This window comes from Vanessa cardui, chromosome 14 (genome assembly GCF_905220365.1).
Source record: "Vanessa cardui chromosome 14, ilVanCard2.1, whole genome shotgun sequence".
NCBI classification, from domain to species: Eukaryota; Metazoa; Arthropoda; class Insecta; order Lepidoptera; family Nymphalidae; genus Vanessa; species Vanessa cardui.
This window is the reverse complement of record NC_061136.1, coordinates 6,796,227-6,819,098: the sequence shown is the minus strand read 5'-3', so window position 1 is coordinate 6,819,098 and position 22,872 is coordinate 6,796,227. Positions and strand designations below refer to the sequence as shown.

Here is a 22,872-nt window from a genome sequence, read left to right as displayed (position 1 = left end):
GTACCAATTGCATTAAAAAATCTTAGTTTCTCTGGTCGACTCAGATTGTAATTTGCCTTAAAGGATTCTATTTTTGATATACATCACATCAACATTTAGGTAACATTAAAATTTAAAGCCGGCTAAACTACGGGACAAGTAGTTTACGTAACATATCTGTACATATACAATTATACATAGTATTATTATAGGTGTAGAGTTCAATTGTTCCTTTTCGTGGCAAATTGAGGTGGCATTTCGTTATTGGTCACGCGTACATTATTGAAAAAAACGAACACCAAATGACCATGGATATTGAGTGACTTGCGTCGTCATTCTGACTGGTCATTTGTTCGACCCATCGTTACCATAGTCCCCGTAATCATAACACCGTAATAATACATGGGTATAAAACAAGCTGTATTCATAACTTTACTGATCGTTGACGTGACAGGAATATTACCAACTAAGTGATATTTGTGCTCGAATCAGCGTTGTAAGAAGCGTATTTTAGAAAAAAAATTACAATACACTTAGATAATATTTTTTATTAGATAACTTCACAGCTAAGCAGAATATATTGTAAATAAATTCATTTTTATATTTTGCGTTATCTGAACATCATTAAATCTATATTTTTTGTGTGAATAGAATTTTGTAAAAGTCAGTCAAACTGGGGCAATGTATGGATAAAACTGTTGTGGAAAAGATAAATGCGGCAAAGTGAGTCACAAAATTCAAAATTCAAATCTGGAAGACGTTCTTTTTTTAAATTCTTTGTCTCGGTTAATGTGCAATGATAAAGTAAAACTCGGCTTTGTTTTCAGAAGAAGTTGACAGTGACTAGGATAACATTAACAATGTTAACTTTTGTTGTTTAATTCTTGATATCTTTGTTTTTGAAGTACTCTTGAACTTGATGTCTTATCACAAATAACACTGAGTCAAACTTCTTCTTAAAACAAAAAATAAATAAAAAAGAAAGTTATTTTTAATTAGCTTGATTTTTTTTATCTTTCTCAGTTGTTTATATTGAAATAATTTAAAAACATTAAAAATGAAAATATTACTTGCAATAGTCACAACGTTTCTTGTAATTCATATAAAGTGGTGAGTTATACCAAATATTTAGTTCGGGTGATGGAAAACACAATTGATTATTGCGTTTCTTTATTAATCTGTGCACTTAAATAATAAAAAGCCTAAAATTTAAAATTATACAATTAAATTTATACAATCACCGAATCAAGTAATCAATTTTTAAATTGCACTATGCATATATTATTAATAGTGTTGGTTTTTATATCACGTATTTGTTGTTATCTGGCACTTAAACATTACTGTATATATATATGTACATATATTTTAAATAAAAACTTTTCAACGAACGATTTTATGTTTATATTTTATTTTTTATGTATTTTTTTTGCAACATATGTACATATAGGTAAGTACTTGTAATGTGACTAACAATATTATGACGTTCATTTTGTTGCAAAATATTTTAAAGATACTTTCATTCACTTTATCACTATTTCTAAATTAAAAATCGATTAACAAACACTTTAATATTTATTTATAAGGACAATGAAATTACCATATGATAAATAGTACATGAGACTTTTTTTAACGTATCACTCCAAAGCTTCCTAAAAAGAAAAAAACTCAGTAAAGAAAACTTTAAGAGTATTTACGAAAATAACGAATGAAACCCAAAATAGTTCTTTCTATAAAATAATGATAAAATATCTCAACAGAGAGTTTTTTATGTTTATCACAAGCTTTATATAGGATATTCGACCTTTACCTTTTTTGTAATGTTGAAAGTTGAAAGATTAATATTTTTTTTTTCCATATCAATAGCCAGCCCAAAATGCCACTATGCACTTTAAAAATAAATACTTGAACGTATTATAATTGTATTCACTTAAAGTTCGATTATTAAAAAAATACCCATTAATACAATTTGATAATTTAAAAAAGAAGTCATTAAAAAATTAGATAATAACCATTTTTTTAATTATATTCTTTTTTGATACTTAATAATAATATTTATAAATATTTTCTCTCAGTAACGCCGCAGCTAGATCTAAAGGCAACAGGATGCCGACTCAACCAATAAAATTGTACTATCTACCACCGTCGCCCCCATGCCGTTCTGTGATGATGACGGCCAGGGCACTGGGACTAGACTTGGAACTTGTGCTAACGAACATAATGGAAGGCCAACACAAAACACCAGAATATTTGAAGGTTCGTTTAAATTCTATGAAAATAAAGAAATGTCCAAATCTAATTAGAAATGGTATTTTTATTGTGCATGTTTTGTGCATATTTCACAATTTTTTTCGTGCATATTTGTATGCATATTTTGGAATTTTAATAGTGCATATAATCCGATATCTAACTAATACATAGTAGGGCTTTGTGCACGGATGAATATATTATTAATATATATTCTATCATAGAATGTATATTCTATCACCAAACAGCAATGATTGAGCCAATGTAACTACAGGCAGAAGGAATATAACATCTTAGTACCATAAATAGATAACGTATTGGTTATATGAAGAATGATTTATATTTCTTCCATATCTATTGCTAGTGGTGTCTTACCATCAGGTGACCTATTTGTTAGTCAGCTTACGTGTTATTAAATAAAATGTACCTCTTAATATACTGATATTAACATTACTAGAAAAATAAAAAATATATTTTAATTTTTTTAGTCCGTGTCAAACACGATTTTTAAATAATATTTAGGTTTACATTTAACAAGGACATTTGTTTTCTAGATGAATCCGCAACACACGATACCAACAATGGATGACAACGGTTTCATACTATGGGAAAGGTATTATAGTTGAAACTAATACTAAATTAAAAATTACGAAGTTAATTATGTTACCTGTTTATTCAATAATTTTAATATTTAGTCGGTTGCTTACATTATCTATCGAGGAACGGTCGACGTAATCCTTAAGAATGACGTTTCCCTTTATCATCGAAATGACGTCACCGCATTCCATAGTTTACCCGTAACGTAAAGGGGATTATTCGATAAATAAAATGAGTAAATCCGGATTAGTAAATAAATAAATTCTCATTATGATTCAAATGTTGTTTGGTTTAATTACTAAATGATTCATATTTTTATTCTCAGTCGTGCCATCATGCCTTATTTCGTAAATGCATATGGACGCGATGACTCTCTGTATCCGAGGAATCCACGTCAAAGAGCGCTTGTTGATCAGAGGCTTAATTTTGATCTGGGTACATTGTACAAGCGATATATGGATCTTTACGTATGTATTTGTTATATTTATATGCAGTGTTTATTGTTTTATTGATGAGCAAGTTTTGTTTTGGTTTAATTATAGGTAACAAAGAATTTAATAAATAAGCGTGGTTGGAAATATTGGAAGTAATTTATACAAAGATATCGTATGAATATAAATCAAAATTATACATTTTGTCATAAATAGAAGTAGGGAACTTAGGGACTTCCCTACTGGACGTTATTGGACAAGACTGCTCTAATGGGTTGGTAAAGACGGGGCAGTTTTCATTCGACGCAATATGCAGATTTCCTCACGATTTTATTATCATCAGTGAGTAGTAGATGAATAAAGTTTAATGAAACATGAAAATTTAGTTGTGGGTCTGGGTTTGACCCGCAGTTTTCCCTAAAATTACTCAGTTGAGCCATTTAGGCTATTTCATTTTTAAATTACGTAATAACAAACGTGAACATACATATAGGATGCTGAAATTATAAAGATTCTTGACTTATATTATTGTTTACAGGCGCCAATGTTGTTTAAAGGTGAAGCATACAATGACGAGGCAGCAGAGAAGTTAAACGAGGCTTTGGATTGGTTGAATACAATGCTAGAAGGCCGCACATTCGTCGCTGGAGACAACCTCACCATCGCTGACATATCTATTGTCGTCACTTTTACTAATTTAGAGGTAAGGTATTGTCAACGCAAATTAATTCGCGTCGATATAATAAACTTTGTATCAACTTTAAAAATCTAATACTTTATAATAATAATTTCGATTATTGTCATTCTTTAATTGCCTCCATGAAAATACTATCTTATTCTTTTCAACTGTATATGTATATGCAAAAGAGATAAGTATATTTTACAGGAGTAAAGTTTAAGACTAAATTAACTTGTCGACAGAATACTTTAATTTTAAAAGAAAGTTCGTAGTTTCAATCCTTTATAATATCAACGAAGGAAAACATTGCGTGGTATCTTGAATGTATCAAAGTAAATTTTGACTCTTGTGTCCCACAATGGACGGCATTTTGGCCTTTTAAGAGAAGTTAAAATAGTAGTATCTAGACATGCGGTAGCGTGTCAACCAATTTTAGGTAACAGAACTGGCGAATAGCAGCGTGTTATACTTATTTCAATAAATATGTAGAGTCGATATCGCCTGCAGAATATTAATAGCAGAAAAGTGTAAACGGGTCGTATCAGTAAAAATTTATAGGAATATAAAATAAATACGTCTTCCTTAGCGAAATAGTGATGTTTTGTACGAAACATTATCTCAAAACGAGTTTAAGTAAATTTTAACTTCACCTATTAGTGTGTGTGGGTGGAATCGTTTTGATGATTTTAAGCAAGTCACCCAACCGATTATGACATTTCGCAAACTTGTTCCTTGTAATGCAATAGCCAACAAATTTTATTTTTATTTTATTAGTTTTAGTTCATGGTGTATTTTTTAAATGTCAATCGTGTCTACAATCGTATTTGGACGTCACCTCGGCTCATAAGTACCGAGATGATAAAAAGGATGAAACAATTTAAACACGGCATAGGTGTAACATTGAATACGGTACAATAGCTTCCCTATCCCTATGCTTTGATTATTATCAGTGGTATAGTGATAGACGTAAATTTAAAATTATATGCTCTCGGCATATCTCGTACAGATACCTACTATATATACCTCTATTTATGAAAAAAGCATTAAATTAGTTTTAATTATTGGTCATTAGCAAATTTAATTGCTATACTGGCTACACTCAATCTGTGAGCCTAAACGATTAGGCTTAAATACACAATGGAATAATCATATCAAATTATCAAATATGAAGTCAAGTAATTCTGTCAAAGAAAGACAAAAGAAACAAACAGACTTGATTATCTTAATAGTTATTTTTTATATTTGCTATTTCGGAAATTTAGGATAAGAATTCAATTACGAACCAAGAAGAGAGAAATAATAGTAATAATACTCGACCAAATTATTTACAAAGTTGCTGTTCCAGCATCTTCGTGCGCGTTTGAATTCTAAATAAAAATGTTACCTATGTTACTCCTTATTACATCAGCTTTCTGCAGTAAAAGTCCCGTCAAACTCGGTCGAGCCGTTCCAGAGTTTAGCCGAAACAATCAGACAGACATAAATTGGAAAAAATAATATTTTAGTATATGTAAAATCTAAACACAGATATGACAGATATATATTTACATATATTTTGTAAAAAGCGATTATTCAATACTTTCAAACAGACACTCCAATTTTACTATTTGTGTAGCTAAATTAAAAATAACTATCTCTACAAGTGGTCTTTATTAAGAAACAGTTAACTATCAGTATTCCCTTCCACAGGTCTTTAAAATCTGTAATTGGTGTCGATTCAACAAATATCAAAACAATAAAGACACTAGGGAAATAACATAAAGAAAACACTTATATAAAACAATGTTTTGGAATAAGAAAATAAAGACAATAATTCCCGATGTAATAAATAATGTTAATTTTACAGGCCTTCGGGTTCGACTACAGCGCTCATGAAAACGTCGTGAAATGGTTCGAGAGAACGAAAAAGACCCTTGAACCTTACGGCTATGCAGAAATCGATCAAGCAGGTGCAAACATTCTTGCATCATTCATGAAAAAAGAATGAATATTAAACACATTTTATTGTTTATTTCATTACTAGTATACGCAATAAAAACGTTACCACACGAACCATTTTATTATTTTCCTTATCAGCTATTCATATTACTCACTATGCTGAATTGGCGATTGGTCTAAATTATTTTGAGTACGGTAAACATAATCGATTATAACAAATTAGTAACGAGGCCCTATCAGTGGCTCTGATGATGCTAACAATGAGATAATATGGTGTTAGTTGTAATAAAGTTTCCGGTCCCACGTGAACATGTTGACAGTTTGAATTGAGGTGGGCATCTCTGTCACAGAACAATGCGCTGTCGATCGCGGACGAGTCGCACCGCGCTCGTAACGTGCCCAAGTTTTCAAAACATAACCGACGGTCGATTGTTTCAATTAAAAAAAGTCACTACAAAACGAACAAACATAAGGCAATATTCACAAACATCGTGACTAAATTCCGCCCGAGAACGGCGTGTCAACAATTGCTGTAGTAACGCGATAGTATTCTTCACAAACGTATAATTGGAAAAATGTAGTTGGTGTTGTGTTTCGTTGTGATATTAAAGTTTACATCTGGATCGAGTACGAGTAACATAATGCTGTACGATGTAGGTATTTATTTTAAATTTAAATATATAAAAAAAGTATTAATATTTTTATATATGATTAAATTTAAAGCGCAACTGCATTTAAAATACTCTAGAAAAAATTAGAAAGATGAAATTAAATTAATAAGGTTTTACTATTTTATCATGTGGGTCAGTTAAAGATAATAGACGAGAAAATATTTCAATGCCAGACACTCGCGAACAACTGCATAAAGGATGTAATCATTATTTAATCACTAAACTTGGACCTTTGTTATACGTTTATCATACGTTATTACATCTAAAATGCGTACATAATTAAGAACATGGTACTACTATAGAGCTGCGTAACGAAATAATTGTCAAGTACATCTTTGAAATTGCAGGTGTTCAAACTATTTTTCAAATAGAACCTAACATTCAGAGAAGATCATTACTAAATACTATGTAAAATCTATTACAAGAACAAAGCAATAATACAAAAAGTTTTTTTTTTTTTAATTTGTTATGCAATCTTTTTGCAGTATATATTTTCAATAGTTTAAGACGTATACTTTAATACTTGTATCATATATTTATAAATTTCAGAAGGCCGTAAATTTCATACTAGTATTTACTGCCGCAGTAGCAGTTCAATTTCCAAACAATCCAACATCAGCGATGTCAGCCGACGAAAGACTATTTTTAGGAGAAAATAAAAAGAGCGAACAATCTAATGAGAGTGGTCATGAAGTGGAAATAGATGCTGAAGACAATAAAAAATTCTTAGATGATGCCATGAAAGCAGTCTTAGATCCTGCTACAGTCATTGTAAAAAATATTGATATAGTTGATAATTTTAAAACTCAACTAAACGAAATAGATAAAGAAAATTCAACTTTAGAAATATTCATCGATGAAATGGATAAGCTTAGCTTGGAAGTATGCAAAGCATCGCAAGAATCTCTATGGGATTTTGTTACAGATATAAATAATGACTATAAGAAAAAGAAAATGGTATTGATTTGTCTGAAATAACTTTCTTGCATATTGCGTGTCGTTTTTGCAAAATGTACTCATTCTGTTATATTTCAGATTCGCGTAGCAGCCGAAGAAGATGAAATAAAGAAGCAATATTGGATGATATTAAAGAAAAAATATGCGGATGATCAGCGAATTACGAATGATTTAAAATTAAAAAGGAAATTTAGAATTATTAAAGAGCGCGGTACTAACGTTCAAATGCCGCAAACTAAAGTAAGCATCAAATATTTCATTCCTTATAAAATAAACTAAACCACTATAAAAAAAACATCAATTCACTATTGATATAAAGAAGAAATAGATTTCCTCGACGACGTATTAACATACTCACTTTTCTATAAATTTATTGGTGCTTTTTAATTTTCTCGAGATTTCTCTTTACGTTGACAACTCCATATATCATAGATAAATGTTGACAAACAACTATATTGGTTGAATGAAAGAAGTAATGGAAGTACTTAGCCCGCATTACTTATTAATATGGTCTACAAACATACTTATTTCAATTTTATTTATGGTAAGGCTTTTAGAAAGACATTTTAAAGGTAGGTCTACTCATGAGTATTTCTAAACATACGTATTAATCCCCCACTGCTTGACTAGACAAGCATATTGGCTATCGTGGAGAAGATTTGAAGCATTTTGCGACTGCATTTGATTAGTTTGTAACCCTAATATTGTAAAGTTTAAAGCGTTATAAGGCGACCTCGTAATCCTCCCTTCCTGCTACAAATACTAACCTATGAAGTTTATGACGAATCGAAGTCATTAATCAATATATTTTGTTTTGAATACATTCATGTTATTATAGATATTTACAATAGCAAGAAATTCAAATTTAGACTTTATTATTTGACAATTATTATTGTTTTAAAAATTATTCTCTTGAATTATTCTTACACAGTAGGATATCAACATACGTACTCATAGCGTGACTTCATACCTAGTCACATCATGATCACAATGATCACAAGAATCAATAGTATTTTGTAATCAAGCATCTTTAATTTTAGTCTAAACATTTTGTTGTCAAGAATTAAAAAAAAGAAGCATAATTTAATTTCCAATATCAAAGTAATCGAACGAAATGTTATTTTATTTCATACATATAACTATATAAGATTAAAGCCGTAGGATAAACTTTTATTATTTCAGCAAAGAGAGGAAATAGATACAATGCAGCGTATTTGGAGTCGAACTACGGTATGCGCCTTCAATGCGACTGTTTGTGACAACGAGAATGCTTCTCGAACAATGAGCGGTTAGTTACAAGGCAAAATAATGTCACTTTCCTGTTATTCAAATTTACTTTGCATTTTGCTAGATAGTACTAATTAATTTTAAACAAAATTAAATTTACTTTTATAATAATGCAACAATTGATTTTAATTTGTACCATGACCGTTGAAAAAAAAATTACAATTAAGATTCATGAGACATTACATTTATTTTTACATTTCCAGATATAATTTCTATATTCAAAACCAGTAACGATACTAATGAACTGGTTTATTATTGGAAAGCCTACCGAGACGCGACTGGAAAGAAAATCCAGCCCATCTTTAAAGATTATGTAGCGAGAATGAATGATGTTGCGCTGGCAGAAAATTTCACCGATGCTGGTGAAATGTGGCGATATGCATTTGAAGATGAAGACTTTCTTAGAACTGTGGATAGACTTTGGAGAGAAATTAAGCCTTATTACGACAATCTACATAGTTATGTTCGAGCTAAACTAAAGAATTACTATAAACAAGAGCTAAAAGATGATAGCAAGCTAATTCCAGCTCATATTTTAGGTACCTATACATCTGTTTCAATACAATCTTTTATAGCAGCAACAATATTATTATCGATTTCTATAAATAGTGTAAGATAAAAATAGACTGAAATTAAATTTAAAAAATCGCCCCTTAATCTGGTGTAAACTGTATAGTCTAGTAAAATGTATTATTACATCTTAATATAAATGATCAAATAAATATTGTAATATGTAATAAAACTAAAAATGAATGACGATATTAGTTAGAGTAATTGGTTAGAAATAATGTTACTTGTAAGTTGACGTCCGACAGAGAGGTATGGAAGGAGAAGACATGCTGCGCCGACCTAAAGTAGAATTTCGATAAGGGCAGGAGGATGATCATGATTTCTCTACCTATATTAGTGGGTTTTTGGCATTTTAAAACCAGACCAAACCAGTAGTCGTATCACTTAGTTTCGAATAGCGCCTACATAAATTAACGAAGCAAATATTTTTTTCTATTTTCAGGTAACTTGTGGGCTCAAGAATGGCAGGCGATTTATTCGAAAGTAGCACCGTATCCAGAAGTTGCAAGACCGTCAGTAGATGAAAACGTTAACATATTAGCAAAAGATCTTTTCAACGCGGTGGATGATTTTCATCAATCGCTGGGTTTTGACAGTTCGAAAGATACATATCAAGATATAAAAGAATCTATACCAACAGTTAATTGCTTACCATCCAGCCATGATATGTGTGACGGTGTTAACTATAAGTGAGTTATCAGAATATTTTTTATCTCATATGTTGGTGAACCAACATCTGGGTCACCTGAGGGTAAGTGGTCACCACTATTAGACAATGATGATGTGAGAAATATTCAAAACCTTTCACATTACAAAAAATATTTTATTAAACAGACGAAAATAGTTCAATGACCTTTGTATGTTAAAAAAAATGTACATTACCAAGTATGATAGGATTGTTGTTGATTTTTGTCGATAACAAAAGCATATGAATTAATTAATATTTTAAACCTGTAATAACTTAGCTTGGAAATCCATCTATTAATGCCTAATTGAATTTCTTTCGAAAATAAACTTATTTCCAGCTTAAACTCTTCAATAAAATATACCCATTTTATGTACTAATAACTATTACAGGATAAAATGGTGTGGTGAGAGGGTGTATGATATTACCGTAGGGCTGTCAAGAGCGGCCAGACTGCTGGGACATATACAATATTTTAAGCACTATCGGAACCTCCAACCACTCTACAGAGACGGTCCAAACCCTGGTACGAACTTGATTATTAACCTTTAAAATGCCAACGTGACTACTGGAATGTGACTAGGAGATGTCTCTACTAGATTGTGACTAGAGTATACTCTTAGGGATAATCCAAATACTTATTTTATTTCGTCTTTAAAAGTGAGCTTGTATGGGTAGGCACTTACAAATCATATATACTACAATATTTGCTTATACTTATATATGCATAATAAAGTAAAAAAAAAGAAATCTAGTCAAGATACGTTTCAAGATTCGGTGTAAACTTTCGGCATTAAATTTAAACTACATAAATCGTTAGATATCATACTTACTATAGTATTACACTCATGAGGTATGAATGCCAGTTTAGTGGATATATTACGCTATTTTTATTGAAATCTTAAAAATTAGGAGTTTTATATTTTTATATTAGCTTTTGTTTACGCTGAGCAATATAAGAATGGTAACAAATTCTTAAAACGCCTATATTTAAGGGCAATCTTGACTTACATACCATCAGATGGCCCTTGAGGCCGCCCATCTACGTATACCTACTATATAAAAATAGAAATACCGATAATACCGATAGTTACTCATAATGCTGGCATCGCCAACATTTATTTCAAAAAGCGGTCACTTACTATCGAGTGGAAAAATTTCCTGCTGTTCTATATCACTCAAAGAAATAAAGTCAACCTCTTTCTAAAGTAAAAAATATAACTAATAGAAACCTTAGAATTAGTTCCAGTGCTTAAATCCTAACAAAAGCGGTCAAGTGTGCATTTTATTGAGTCAATGAAGGCCTTCGCCGCATACGACTTGTTAAAAATCAAACATTCTCTTTTGTTTGAGCTTTGAATTACCACGGTATAACATTTTCGTTTTCAATGATCGCAGGATGCAATAAAGTCTTAAGACCTAAGTTTTGCTCTCAATGTAAATCTAAATTATGAGGTACTGAGTCTATAATACTAATATTGGGTTTCATTAATCATTATATCCATGTACATGGAAACTTAAAAACTGTACCAGTTTTATTTTAAAGTCCGAATAAACCTATGACATTTAATCTTTCGACCATTTTCTCATGAATGCCAACTTGTTTCTGGATTAAAATAAGTTCTTTACTTCCAAACATTCTGTTTGAAGAATTAATGAAAACATATTATAATTTTATTATGAACCCATATTGTCCAGATTAGACTTGGGAAGAATACAAATACTTTTAGCAACATTTTCTGATTACAATTTTGTAGGTAATTTTTATTTAAAAAAATCTGTAATTATTATGACATAAAAATGTCACATATATATTTTTTTTAGGTTTATCTCATATTTCTTAATTTAAACTCTTTCTTAATTTTAAGCTACTGACACAGGCCTGACACAATTACATAGCCAATCAGTATTATACAGGGTAAAAAATACTCTATTATTAACTCATATTGACATTTACTCTACTTCCTCAATGCTTGTCTCCGCAATGCCTAATTGCGTATCTACCTAAAATATTACTTCGATTGCTGTATATCTTCCATTATTGAAGATTAATGCAGCTGGGGAATGTTAGCAAGATATATGATATACATACATATATTAATGTAGAAGCGCATTGATATAACATTATCACTTTAAAGACCGCACGAAAGACTAATTAATTAAATGCTGATTTATTAAAAGCTTTTATTTAACTTTCAATGTATGTATATATGTATGTGCGGGTGGAATCTTGCTACTCAATTTTGAAACAGATATTACAAGAATGCATACTTTAGAAAATAATAAACTTATAACTTCTAATTGAAATAAATTTTGCTTCTTTGATTTTCTTTTACTAGTTTTACATTAGCACAAAAATATATTTTTATTTAGGAATTAAATTTTTGATTATCCATGTTAATAAAAATCTTATCTTCGAAGGAGTTTATTCGTATCGTCCAAAAATGTTAGTGTCAATTATCAATAATTCCGAAGGTTACATATCAACAAACGTGTCACGTGATCAACAAGCTTTATTTTAGCCTTCCACGATGCAATCTCTGACATCGTAGCGGTGCAGCTAACCTCGCCGAAGTATTTGCAAACCTTGAGCTTCGTCAAGGTGACGACCGGTGTCGAATCAACGATCAACCATTTGTTTTGGCTCGCTCTCGAGAAGTTCCCTTTGATGGCATACGCGTATGTTCTAGATAAATGGCGATGGGATATCTTTGCAAATAGTAGCATGGAAAAATGGAATGAACACTGGTGGGATCTCAGGTAAACACCATGTTATAAAACTTAATTATATGATCCTCTTGTATGTTCTAAGAGCAAAATTTAGTATGAATTATTTTTACGGAACTCCTCCAAAAATTATAAAACGGATTTATTAGAAATTTTCTCGTAACGAATTTTATCTTTTAGTTGAGTACTAATATATCAAATAGATTTTTTTTTTAATTTGTGCAATAGAAATACCTAACAGTGTATAAGTTTAATAAAATCGTTTTTGAACACAAACACTTCCAGAAAAGAGATAAAGATACAGTCAAAGCCATTCGTGGTGTTACGGGTAGTTTGTGAGTTTTGTAGTATATATTTACTAATTTAATTATTTATCTTATTATTGAGTGCACGTGTGTAAACAGTTCTGTAGACTGCCATTTAATAAATTACATATATAAAAATAAAATAATTTAAATTTTTTATTAGGTTATTATTTATACTTTTTTTATGATATATATCTGATATGTGTATATTTAGTAAAAGTAAAAGCGTTAAATGAGCGATATCAGTTAATAGTTTGTTTGGCTGACTTTTATTTTCATTATCAATTTAAAAAAAAAACTTCCAAACTCAAACTCAAACTCAAATTCCTTTATTCAATATAAAAGCATTACACTTACTTATTGATTGTCAAATAAACACTACCACCGGTTCGGAAAAAGGAACACCCTGACCTGAGAAGAACCGGCGAAAGAAACTCAGCGGGTCTTTTTTTTTTCTGTTATTTTTTTTTTTGTCAAATTTATAAGGTACATAGTAGTATATGATTAGAAATAGCCAGGAGGCGATCGTTTCATTCCCAAGGTGTGCTATCAAACATAAACTCGCTAATTGTATAGTAACCTTTTGCACACAAGCGTTCCTTAACAATTTTTTTAAATTTGGCAACAGAAGCATTTTGAACGCTTTCTGGGATCCTGTTGTAGAAGCGTATACATTGCCCCACAAAAGAGTTACTGACTCTATGCAGTCGAGTAACAGGAGTAACAAGATTGTGTTTGTTCCTTGTACCAATGTTATGAGAATCACATTTTCTCATAAAAACATTAATATTTTTCCGTACATACAAAACATTACAAAATATGTATTGAGAAGCAACAGTCAATATCTGAATTTCTTTAAATCTATGCCTTAATGATTCCTTGGCTCCTAGGTTATAGATTGCGCGAATAGCCCTCTTCTGCAGCACAAATATAGTTTGGATAGCGGCTGCGTTACCCCAAAGCATAATACCGTAGGACATTATACTATGAAAGTAACTAAAATATACTAGTCGAGCCGTATCAACATCAGTAAGTAATCTAATTTTTTTGACCGCAAATGCCGCAGAACTCAGTCTACCCGCCAATCCGTTTATGTGGGGGAGCCACTGTAACTTGGCATCAAGAGTAAGGCCAAGAAATTCAGTTGTTTCAACTGGATCCATCGATTCCCCATTGATAAGTACATCGGGTTTTACATTTTGCACATTTGGTGTGCTAAATTTTACAATTTTAGTTTTTTTATTATTCAGTCTAAGATTATTTACGCTAAACCAATGTACTATATCGGACATAGCATTGTTTACATCGTCATACTGAACCTGTTTCCTATTAATTTAAAAAACCAAAGAGGTATCATCAGCAAACAATACTATATCATGTTTGTTCCCAACAAGAAAGGGCAAGTCATTTATGTATATGAGGAATAGAAAAGGTCCAAGAATTGATCCTTGTGGGACCCCCATACCAACTGAGACCCCAGGAGACCTTGTCCCTTTAACGTCAACCCTCTGAATTCTATTATTAAGATAGGAAGTCAGAAGGTCGAGTGCACATTCTCTAATTCCGTAGTGATATAGTTTCCTGACCAGAGTTTCATGCTGAACACAATCAAAGGCTTTGGATAAGTCATCTTGGTGGTAGGGCTTTGTGCGAGCCCGTCTGGGTAGGTACCACCCACTCATCAGTTATTCTACCGCCAAATAACAGTAGTCAGTATTGTTGTGTTCCGGTTTGAAGGGTGAGTGAGCCAGTGTAACTACAGGCACAAGGGACATAACATCTTAGTTCCCAAGGTTAGTGGCGCAGTGACGATGTAAGGAATAGTTAATATTTCTCACAGCGTCATTGTCTATGGGTGATGGTGACCACTTACCATCAGGTGGCCCATATGCTCGTCCGCCAACCTATACCATAAAAAAAAAAAAAAAAAAGTCGCAGAAAATCCCCAAGGCATCCTGCGACCCCTCCCAGGCCTCATAGATATTTTTTATAAGTTCGATACCTGCGTCGGTAGTCGAGCGACCCCTCATGAATCCAAATTGTTTTCTGTGAAGCAGATTGTGTCTATTGAAATATGCTAATAATTGATTTAAAATATTTTTTTCAATTATTTTGCTGAGGGTAGGTAATATTGAGATAGGCCTATAGTTATTAGGATCTGAAGTGCTACCAGATTTAAATATTGGAATGACTTTACTATGTTTCATCAGGTCAGGAAATATACCACGCTGAACACAATCATTGAATATTATTGCAAGATAAGGTGCAATCACATCAATAATTGAGTTTATCACCTTTACAGAAATACCCCATAGATCAGCAGTTTTCTTAATGTCTAATGATTTAAATGCACAAATTATGATATTGGTGTTTACAGGGGTAAAATTAAATTTTGATTTGCATTCTCGTACATTTTCTTTCATCAATGATTCGGCAACAGCTGGAGAAGAAATAAGTAACCTAGTTGTAGAAACTGGTATGTCAGCAAAAAATTGTTCAAAAACTGAAGCAACTTCTCGTTCACTATTTATGACTTTATTATTATAATTTAAGTTTAATTCGGAGCTCCGATTACCACTTCTACCAGTTTCACAATTTATAACTTTCCAGGTCATTTTTATTTTGTTATGTGCATTCTTAATTCTATTTTTTATAGTTAAAGACTTAGCCAGAAAGCACACTTTTCTAAATAATTTTGAATAGTTACTTACATAGTTGGCAAAAGTGGCACTATGATTGTACGTCCTTTCATTATAAAGCTCGTACATTCGTTGCCTACTTTTATGAATTCCAATAGTAGCCCAATCATTGAATTTCAAAAAGGTTTTTGTATTAACTGTTTTAGAAGTGAATATTGCATTAAACTTGTTTCTAATTAATTTATTTATTTATTCCGCAATAGTTTTTTTTATTCGTTCCAATTAACACAAGTCAAAAGTCACATTAGCATAATAAATGGTTATTGACTGAATAATAACTTCATTAAGACGTTTATCTAAGCGTTTAATAATTTATTTGAATGTATACAAGGGATACATAACCGTTATTATTAGTTTGTAATTATACCTTATATATTTATATGTGATCGCAAGTTTTAGTAAAATGATTTTGGCTTATTTGTATGGCTGACCGCTAGCCTGCCAGCCCTCTTTCGGATTACTCCTACTGATCTTGGTAGGTACTGTGGTACTAGGTAGGTAATATAACCTATCCAGTAATATAACGATGGTTAATATTTCAATATAGTTCCAATATCTTAGTCATCATCGTTATCACTCTGGATCCCATGTTTAGGGTTTTTTTGTTAATACGTCATAAATGGTAAAACGCAATTTTATTTTCATTCATCATCATCATCATCCTCCTGCTCTTTTCCCAATTTTATTTGGGGTCGGCGCAGCATGTCTTCTTCTTCCATACTTCTCTGTCAGACGTCATCTCACAAGTAACATTCTTTCTAACTATATCGTCTTTCACACAGTCCATCCATCGTTTTCTTGGTCGTCCTCTACTTCTATACCCATCCACATCCATGCTCAAGGCCTTCCTCAACTCAAATATAAAAAAATTAAAATAAAATACATTTAACTTCATAAACATCACGAGCAAGTCCGACTCGCACTTGGCCACTTTTTCGGCCAAATAGCAATTGGCTCGTATTTGTGCATTTCTCCCATGTGAAGCCGGAATAAAATCGATAATAATATTTTTAGATCAAAATTTATTTTCACAAAGTCGAGTAGCTGTTTAAAAAGCTGTGTAACATGAATGTATTGAAAGCCAATTAATAAAATGTAAGGAAACTATTTGTACCGGTATTGTATTCTTGTTGACGTTATCGAAATCTTGTTGGTCAGTTTTGTTACTAGATGGTTCAGTATTTTGCTTTGTAATTACAATATACTTAAAACATACGAGATACAACACGTAGCTGTGTGTTACTTTATTTGCCTGTTTCATAATATTTTTTTATTCGACACATTTTTACATAAATTTAAAAGATACAATAATATAACGACTTACAATAACGATAATTTTGTTGAAGTAACATTACGTGATAAGGTTACCTTAGTTATATCGTTCAAAAGTAATTTTTGTTTTAAAATATACCAAACAAACTATTAGTAATATATGTATAATTACGGAAATATTGTATTTATCACATTCAATTTTTCTTTATTAAATTAGTGTATTCCGAACAAGGAAGGAGTTATTATCGAGAGTTTGCGCAAACACAAAGCCAAAGTCAAAAAATCTTTATTCAATTTTGAACCGTTACACTTTTTTATTGATATTCAAAAATCTAAAACATTTCCGGTAATAATTCAGCAGCATTTTTTTAATGTCATTTATTGCAAATTTTGTTTTAATACTATAAAATAATATAATTTCGTTATGTGAAAGCAAGAATCTCATTCCCAGATGAACAAGTGCACTTGTTTTTCTTTCATTTCATAATCTAATGAGCAACATTTTAAACAACATAAATTTTTCTACATAAGTATTGAAAGAAAAGAAAACATTTTGCGACACTAAATAGTAATATATTATTTCAATTCCAGGATAAAAGAGACAGGTATATCACCACCCGTTCCTCGAAATGAAAGTGACTTGGATCCTGCTGCCAAGTATCACGTGGTTTCTCACGTCCAATATATTACGTAAGGTTTTTTTTATTATATTCTATATTTAAACATTTTGTTCCCCTTGGCATTTAACATTTCCTTCCCTTGGAGGCTTGAGGCAATAGGACATTTACAGGCTGTTACTTTACGTTTACTTATTTAAAAATTGTATTTTCGAAACTGTGACACAAATATAAGATAAGTACACTTATATTATTCTAGAGATGATTATCTAAAGAGGTTCTTATATACAAGTTTTTCAAAGGTAAGTGTAAGTTTTTAGGGTAACATTTATATATAACAAAAATAAAACAAGTATTAAAATTTATAACCTGATATCTATAAGTAATATTCATTTACATTTTTATTATTTTTGCTTCGTCCATTTAGATAATTAAATAATAGACTTTTTATATGCCTTGCTAAAATTACGCTACAATAACAAAACAAATAAAACATATACAAGAAGAACATGCATTGCTTTTCGGAAAAGGTTTTTTTGTGATATTAATATGTGAATAACATTCTCTGTTTAAAATTTGGAATATTGACATGACAAGCTTGTCTTTTGTATTGCTTAAAAATAGGCCTTGTCATGTTCCAATTATACGCACAAGGAGTTGTAATAAGTAGTTTTTATGACCAAATGGTTCAAGAACCATACGTTATCGGGTATTTGGAAACAAAATAACAATAAAGATTGAACGGAAACCCGTTTTATTTAAGCTGATAATATAAATAAAGATTGATCCAAGGCCCATTTTATTCTGGCTAAATAATGTTGTACATATTCAAAAATCAAAATCAAAATAAACTTTATTCAAGTAGGCTTTTACTTTTGATCGTCATTTAACAATTAAGTGAAGCCACCACCGGTTCGGAAAGTAGATTCTACCGAGAAGAATCGGTAGGAAACTCAGTAGTTACTCTTTTTTTATTTATAAATAATGAAATATTTACTCAAAAAAGTGAAAGTATTTATTAAAAACAGTGTATTTCATGCCTTGTTAGTATTTATGAGACATTAAATTATTTATAGGAATAAAAATCAAACCAACCAGTGTATAATAGGTATTATGTGACATTCACATTCGGTCAATGCCCACTTTTAACAAGTTTGGTTTTCAATATTATGTGGATATAGTCTCTTGCATCGATATACAGTTACCTGATTATGTCTGATTAATTCTTATTTGAATCTTAATCACGGATACTACTTCTTAAATTTGTATCAATATTTATCTTTTTTATTGAGCATGTTATCAGTATTCAAAATAATATTGAATCATACTGACTAGAACGGTGAACAAGATACTCAAAATAAGCATTCCGATCGAAAAATTTCTTTTCAATTCTGTTGGGATTTTGGTCAAAATTATCAAATTTTGTCGAGTTTTTTTAGTATTGCAATGCTTGTAAGCAAAAGTTTTCAAACATCGCTATTCAACAAATATCATGGTAGGAACCTGCTAAATCATGGTGTGATGCCAAAGCATGGAGAATCGAAGGCCACTCATCGAGCATTGGAGCAAGTTATGCTCGTGTATCTTTAAATATGATTAAAAATAATTAACAGACTGATGTGATGGTGATCCATCTACTATCCCTTCAGTCATATATGTTTAAGCTTCATATATGTTGAATGTTTTTTGGAGCAAATGAACCCTAGAATAGAGGTCTTATACTGATAAACACCGTTATGGATGTCCTCCTTCTAAGTACCTCGATGACTTGACGAAGGAGGCGGTACCTGACAAGATGAAGAAGGCCAAGAATCGCGAAGTTTTCTGTACCTTTGTCCAACAATGGATTGTGATTGGCTGATGGTGACATCCAGAATACTGAGAAGTAGGGAATAAAGTAACGCCCTCGCTTTTAAATTTTTTAAATATTAAAAAGTATTTAATTTGATATAAGATTTTAATTTTTTATTAGTTTATAAATGGTTACATTAAAAAGTTATTCGAAATTATTACTATTTGACGCTTATAACCTGTTAATGCTTATCTGAGCGTTCTTGGCGTGGCATATTGCGTTTACATTCTTGAATTGTTTCACTAATAATTGATTTGTTAATTAAAACATCTCAAACTTTAATTGATTGTGCGAAGTAAGAGTTATCGTGAATTCATAAAATTTTACGTATGATTTTCTTTGGCATGTTAAAATACATTATTCTACCAGGCGTCACTTGAAACTAATCCGTTTTTTGAAGGCCTTATTTGATAAAAAAGAAAACACTTCATAACACATGGAAAACATATATTTGGTTGTTGGTCTCAATAAAGAATGTAAACAAAATTAGGTTATTTAATATATCACCTAATTCGATATTGAAGTATATTAAGAAAAAATAAAAAAATATAAGTATTTAGTAAAATTTTTCCATTTAACTACGCCATGGAATATCGTATAAGATTCAAATAAGTAATTGTATACAAATATAATATGTATTAGTAGTATAAGTATGTATGTGTATAAATAGTTAAGTAGTAGTTTTCACCCGTACCTTCAGCTGTTTGTGAGAGTGCCAAGTATCCTATGTCCTTTTATATACTCCTGATGATTTATATGAAAATGATGATTGGTTCATTATCTAACACATAGTAAATTACTCAACTCACTTTCGTATTAATAACAGACTTTTACCTTTCAGTTTAGTTTTTAATTTCTTTTTTAGATACTTCATTTCACATATTCTGGAATTTCAAATACTATTATCATTATGCAAGAAAGCAAATCATACGGGACCTCTGCACGAATGCTCCATATACGGCGACAAGGAAGCGGGAAAACTGTTGAGGTACGAACTTACTTCCTTAAGGTCTATAAGAAACATCTATAGGAAGGATCTTGTTTTGTAGAGATTAATAATGATGCGTATTTTAATATAACCATGACCCTAACGAGATAACTTCCTCTGTAAAATATTTTAACATTTTCAAGGTTTTTTATTTCGCTTTTTACCTAGGTCTGGGTTGTTTATGAGGTCATGGCATATTTTAAAAATCAATAGGAAAGGCTTATACTGGTTTATTAATGACAAAAAAATATATCAAAGTCATCACTTAAGCGAAACAATAAAAACAAAAGTTTCATTAACATCCTAGCAAGAAGTTTTTACTATTATTTTTTTTAAACGTGTCGCTATAGATAAATTAATGCAAACAATACATTCAATTTAAGCAAGTAATGGACAAGGGTAACAAAAACACATATATAACTTCTTGGTTTACAAGGTCGTTGGTCCATTGCCGATTTAAGGAATGATTATTATTTTTTAAAGTGTCACTGTCAATAAACAGCAGAGACCACTTACCAAAAGGTGGTGCAATAGTCGATTAAACTATTATAAATAAAATAAAACAAATATCGAAGAACATGAAAAACAATACAACAAATGAATCTACTACTTTAGTTTAAACAAACATACGTCTGTGTCTAGTCCAAAACATTTTCCATGTCCAAAACATTTTCCATGACCGTGTGGTTTTCCAAATCAATTCACACATTGACATATAAAGTTTTAGGTTATTCCAATTTTCCAAACAGCACTTAAGGCGTTTTTATAATGTATTAAATGATTTCGATAAATTATTTTTGGTTTTAGTAATGGGATGTCTCTCGGTGCAAGCGAAGACTGGCAAACGGTATTATATAATATGACAGGGGAAAGTGAACTGTCTACAAAAGGTATTATAGAATATTTTTCAGGACTTAATGATTTTCTCAAGGAGGAAACCGCTAAACTAGTAAGGGATAACGAAGACATGGACACAAGTGCTCCAATTATTGTTGGAATTATTGTTGTTATATTAACCTTGTTGATGTTCATATTATATTGTGTAAAGAAGCGAGACGCATCCAGTAGATTGTTCTCTCTATGTGGATTAAGTAAAAATGGTTCATTAGATATAGCCGCGAATGAGCTATCGCAGGGAAAGGCCAATGAGAGCGCAGTTGGAGTGAGTGAAGCTAAACTGTGAATGGACTATTATTGATAAATATTTATACAAATACTTATGTAAATTTTTAAATTTAATCTAATTCGATTAACGTTCCCACCTATAAGATCATTGCGAAAATTGAAAATAAATGATGAAATTCTTAAAAATAATACAATAAAATTTTATTACTATATTTTTAGTATTATTTTATTACCTTTATAGTAAATCGAATATTTAAATTTTATATGGAAGTAACAACCTGTAAAAATAGCCATTTTGGTGGATATGAGAAGGAGTTTCAGCCCTTAAGATGTTTTTCTTCATAGTGGAACACGAGACTGAGTGCTCGCTAATGGGATTCGAATCCGCGACCTCGTGTTAAAGTTTTCACGTTCTCGCCACTGGACTATCTCAGTTTATATTACAGCTAAATTTATGTTATTTTGTATTAATTATTATAGACTAGTTTTATTCAGTTCACCTAAGAGCATCCAAGCATAATAATATGCTTGGATAATATTACATAATAATCGTTCGATTAGTTAAAGATAGTAAGCGTTTCATACAACTAAACGACCAAATTTCGCGCTTATAATAAGACAACTTGAGTATAATTATATAACTTAAGATTAAAACGAGTAACGTAATTCAAATAATAAAACTTCACAGTTAATTGTCAGCACAATCCTATATTATGAGATCACAACGAGCGTTCTAGAACGAAGAAGACCGGGTTAACGAGTTTTCTCTCCTTACATTGAACTAAACTAGATTAAAAGAAACCATAGAGCTTTCTGTCACAAGACAAACAGTCTCATGTGCTTTCTCTCTTTTTATTTAACAAAACTGCGGTCTGTTTAAGCTATTAAAATATCTTTGTAGTAAGTCCAAACATCTCATTTTTGGGTTAACCCAGTATTCGAACCCAGGAGTTCAGATTTCGTCGCATAATATAGCCACCAGACTAACGGGGCTGCTTGTTTTGATAATCAATAAATGAACAAACAAAAAACCTCGTGATGGAATATTATTAAATAATATGTCACGGTCTGTTGCTGCCAAAGGTTCTTCGCGTAAAAGGTTATGTATTGAATTGTCTGTAAATATATTCAATAAATTTAATAGTATTAAAAAACAATTGTTGTTATTAAGAACCAATGTTATCATCCAGGTTAGTTGCTGTCATAACATTGACTGTTTGGAAGGAAACGTTTTTGAAAGTCAATATCA

General features: G+C 31.0%; 2 protein-coding genes across 7 annotated transcripts; both read left to right on the top strand.

Annotated features, from left to right (window-relative positions):
• The first annotated feature begins 410 nt into the window (after positions 1 to 410).
• LOC124535205 (glutathione S-transferase 1-like) lies at positions 411 to 5,982 on the top strand. 5 transcript variants are annotated; one of them, XM_047111322.1, is made up of 7 exons: positions 411 to 475; positions 1,003 to 1,089; positions 2,052 to 2,232; positions 2,778 to 2,836; positions 3,146 to 3,287; positions 3,790 to 3,954; positions 5,777 to 5,982. In XM_047111322.1, exons 2-7 carry the CDS (start codon positions 1,037 to 1,039, stop codon positions 5,915 to 5,917), a joined length of 741 nt encoding a protein of 246 aa, XP_046967278.1. In that variant the 5' UTR covers positions 411 to 475; positions 1,003 to 1,036; the 3' UTR covers positions 5,918 to 5,982. The 5 variants fall into 5 exon arrangements, with proteins under 5 accessions (XP_046967278.1, XP_046967277.1, XP_046967280.1 ...); XM_047111321.1 differs by having other exon boundaries at positions 420 to 702; XM_047111324.1 differs by lacking the exon at positions 1,003 to 1,089 and having other exon boundaries at positions 427 to 561.
• Positions 5,983 to 6,218: 236 nt separating this feature from the next.
• Positions 6,219 to 21,833, top strand: LOC124535369 (angiotensin-converting enzyme-like). Of its 2 annotated transcripts, none has more exons than XM_047111568.1 (11): positions 6,219 to 6,521; positions 7,092 to 7,496; positions 7,575 to 7,736; positions 8,679 to 8,784; positions 8,987 to 9,322; positions 9,796 to 10,042; positions 10,431 to 10,564; positions 12,561 to 12,798; positions 17,633 to 17,731; positions 20,376 to 20,498; positions 21,306 to 21,833. In XM_047111568.1, exons 1-11 carry the CDS (start codon positions 6,510 to 6,512, stop codon positions 21,679 to 21,681), a joined length of 2,238 nt encoding a protein of 745 aa, XP_046967524.1. In that variant the 5' UTR covers positions 6,219 to 6,509; the 3' UTR covers positions 21,682 to 21,833. The 2 variants fall into 2 exon arrangements, with proteins under 2 accessions (XP_046967524.1, XP_046967523.1); XM_047111567.1 differs by having other exon boundaries at positions 7,089 to 7,496.
• The last annotated feature ends 1,039 nt before the right edge of the window (positions 21,834 to 22,872 follow it).

Coding starts and splice junctions, on each gene's coding strand:
- LOC124535205 (XM_047111322.1), top strand. CDS start 1,037: ATGAAAATATTACTTGCAATAGTCACAACGTTTCTTGTAATTCATATA. Junction 2,837..3,145: donor GGTTTCATACTATGGGAAAG/GTATTATAGTTG, acceptor TTTTATTCTCAG/TCGTGCCATCATGCCTTATT. Junction 3,288..3,789: donor AGCGATATATGGATCTTTAC/GTATGTATTTGT, acceptor TATTGTTTACAG/GCGCCAATGTTGTTTAAAGG.
- LOC124535369 (XM_047111567.1), top strand. Junction 12,799..17,632: donor GAACACTGGTGGGATCTCAG/GTAAACACCATG, acceptor TTTCAATTCCAG/GATAAAAGAGACAGGTATAT. Junction 20,499..21,305: donor GAAGCGGGAAAACTGTTGAG/GTACGAACTTAC, acceptor TTTTGGTTTTAG/TAATGGGATGTCTCTCGGTG.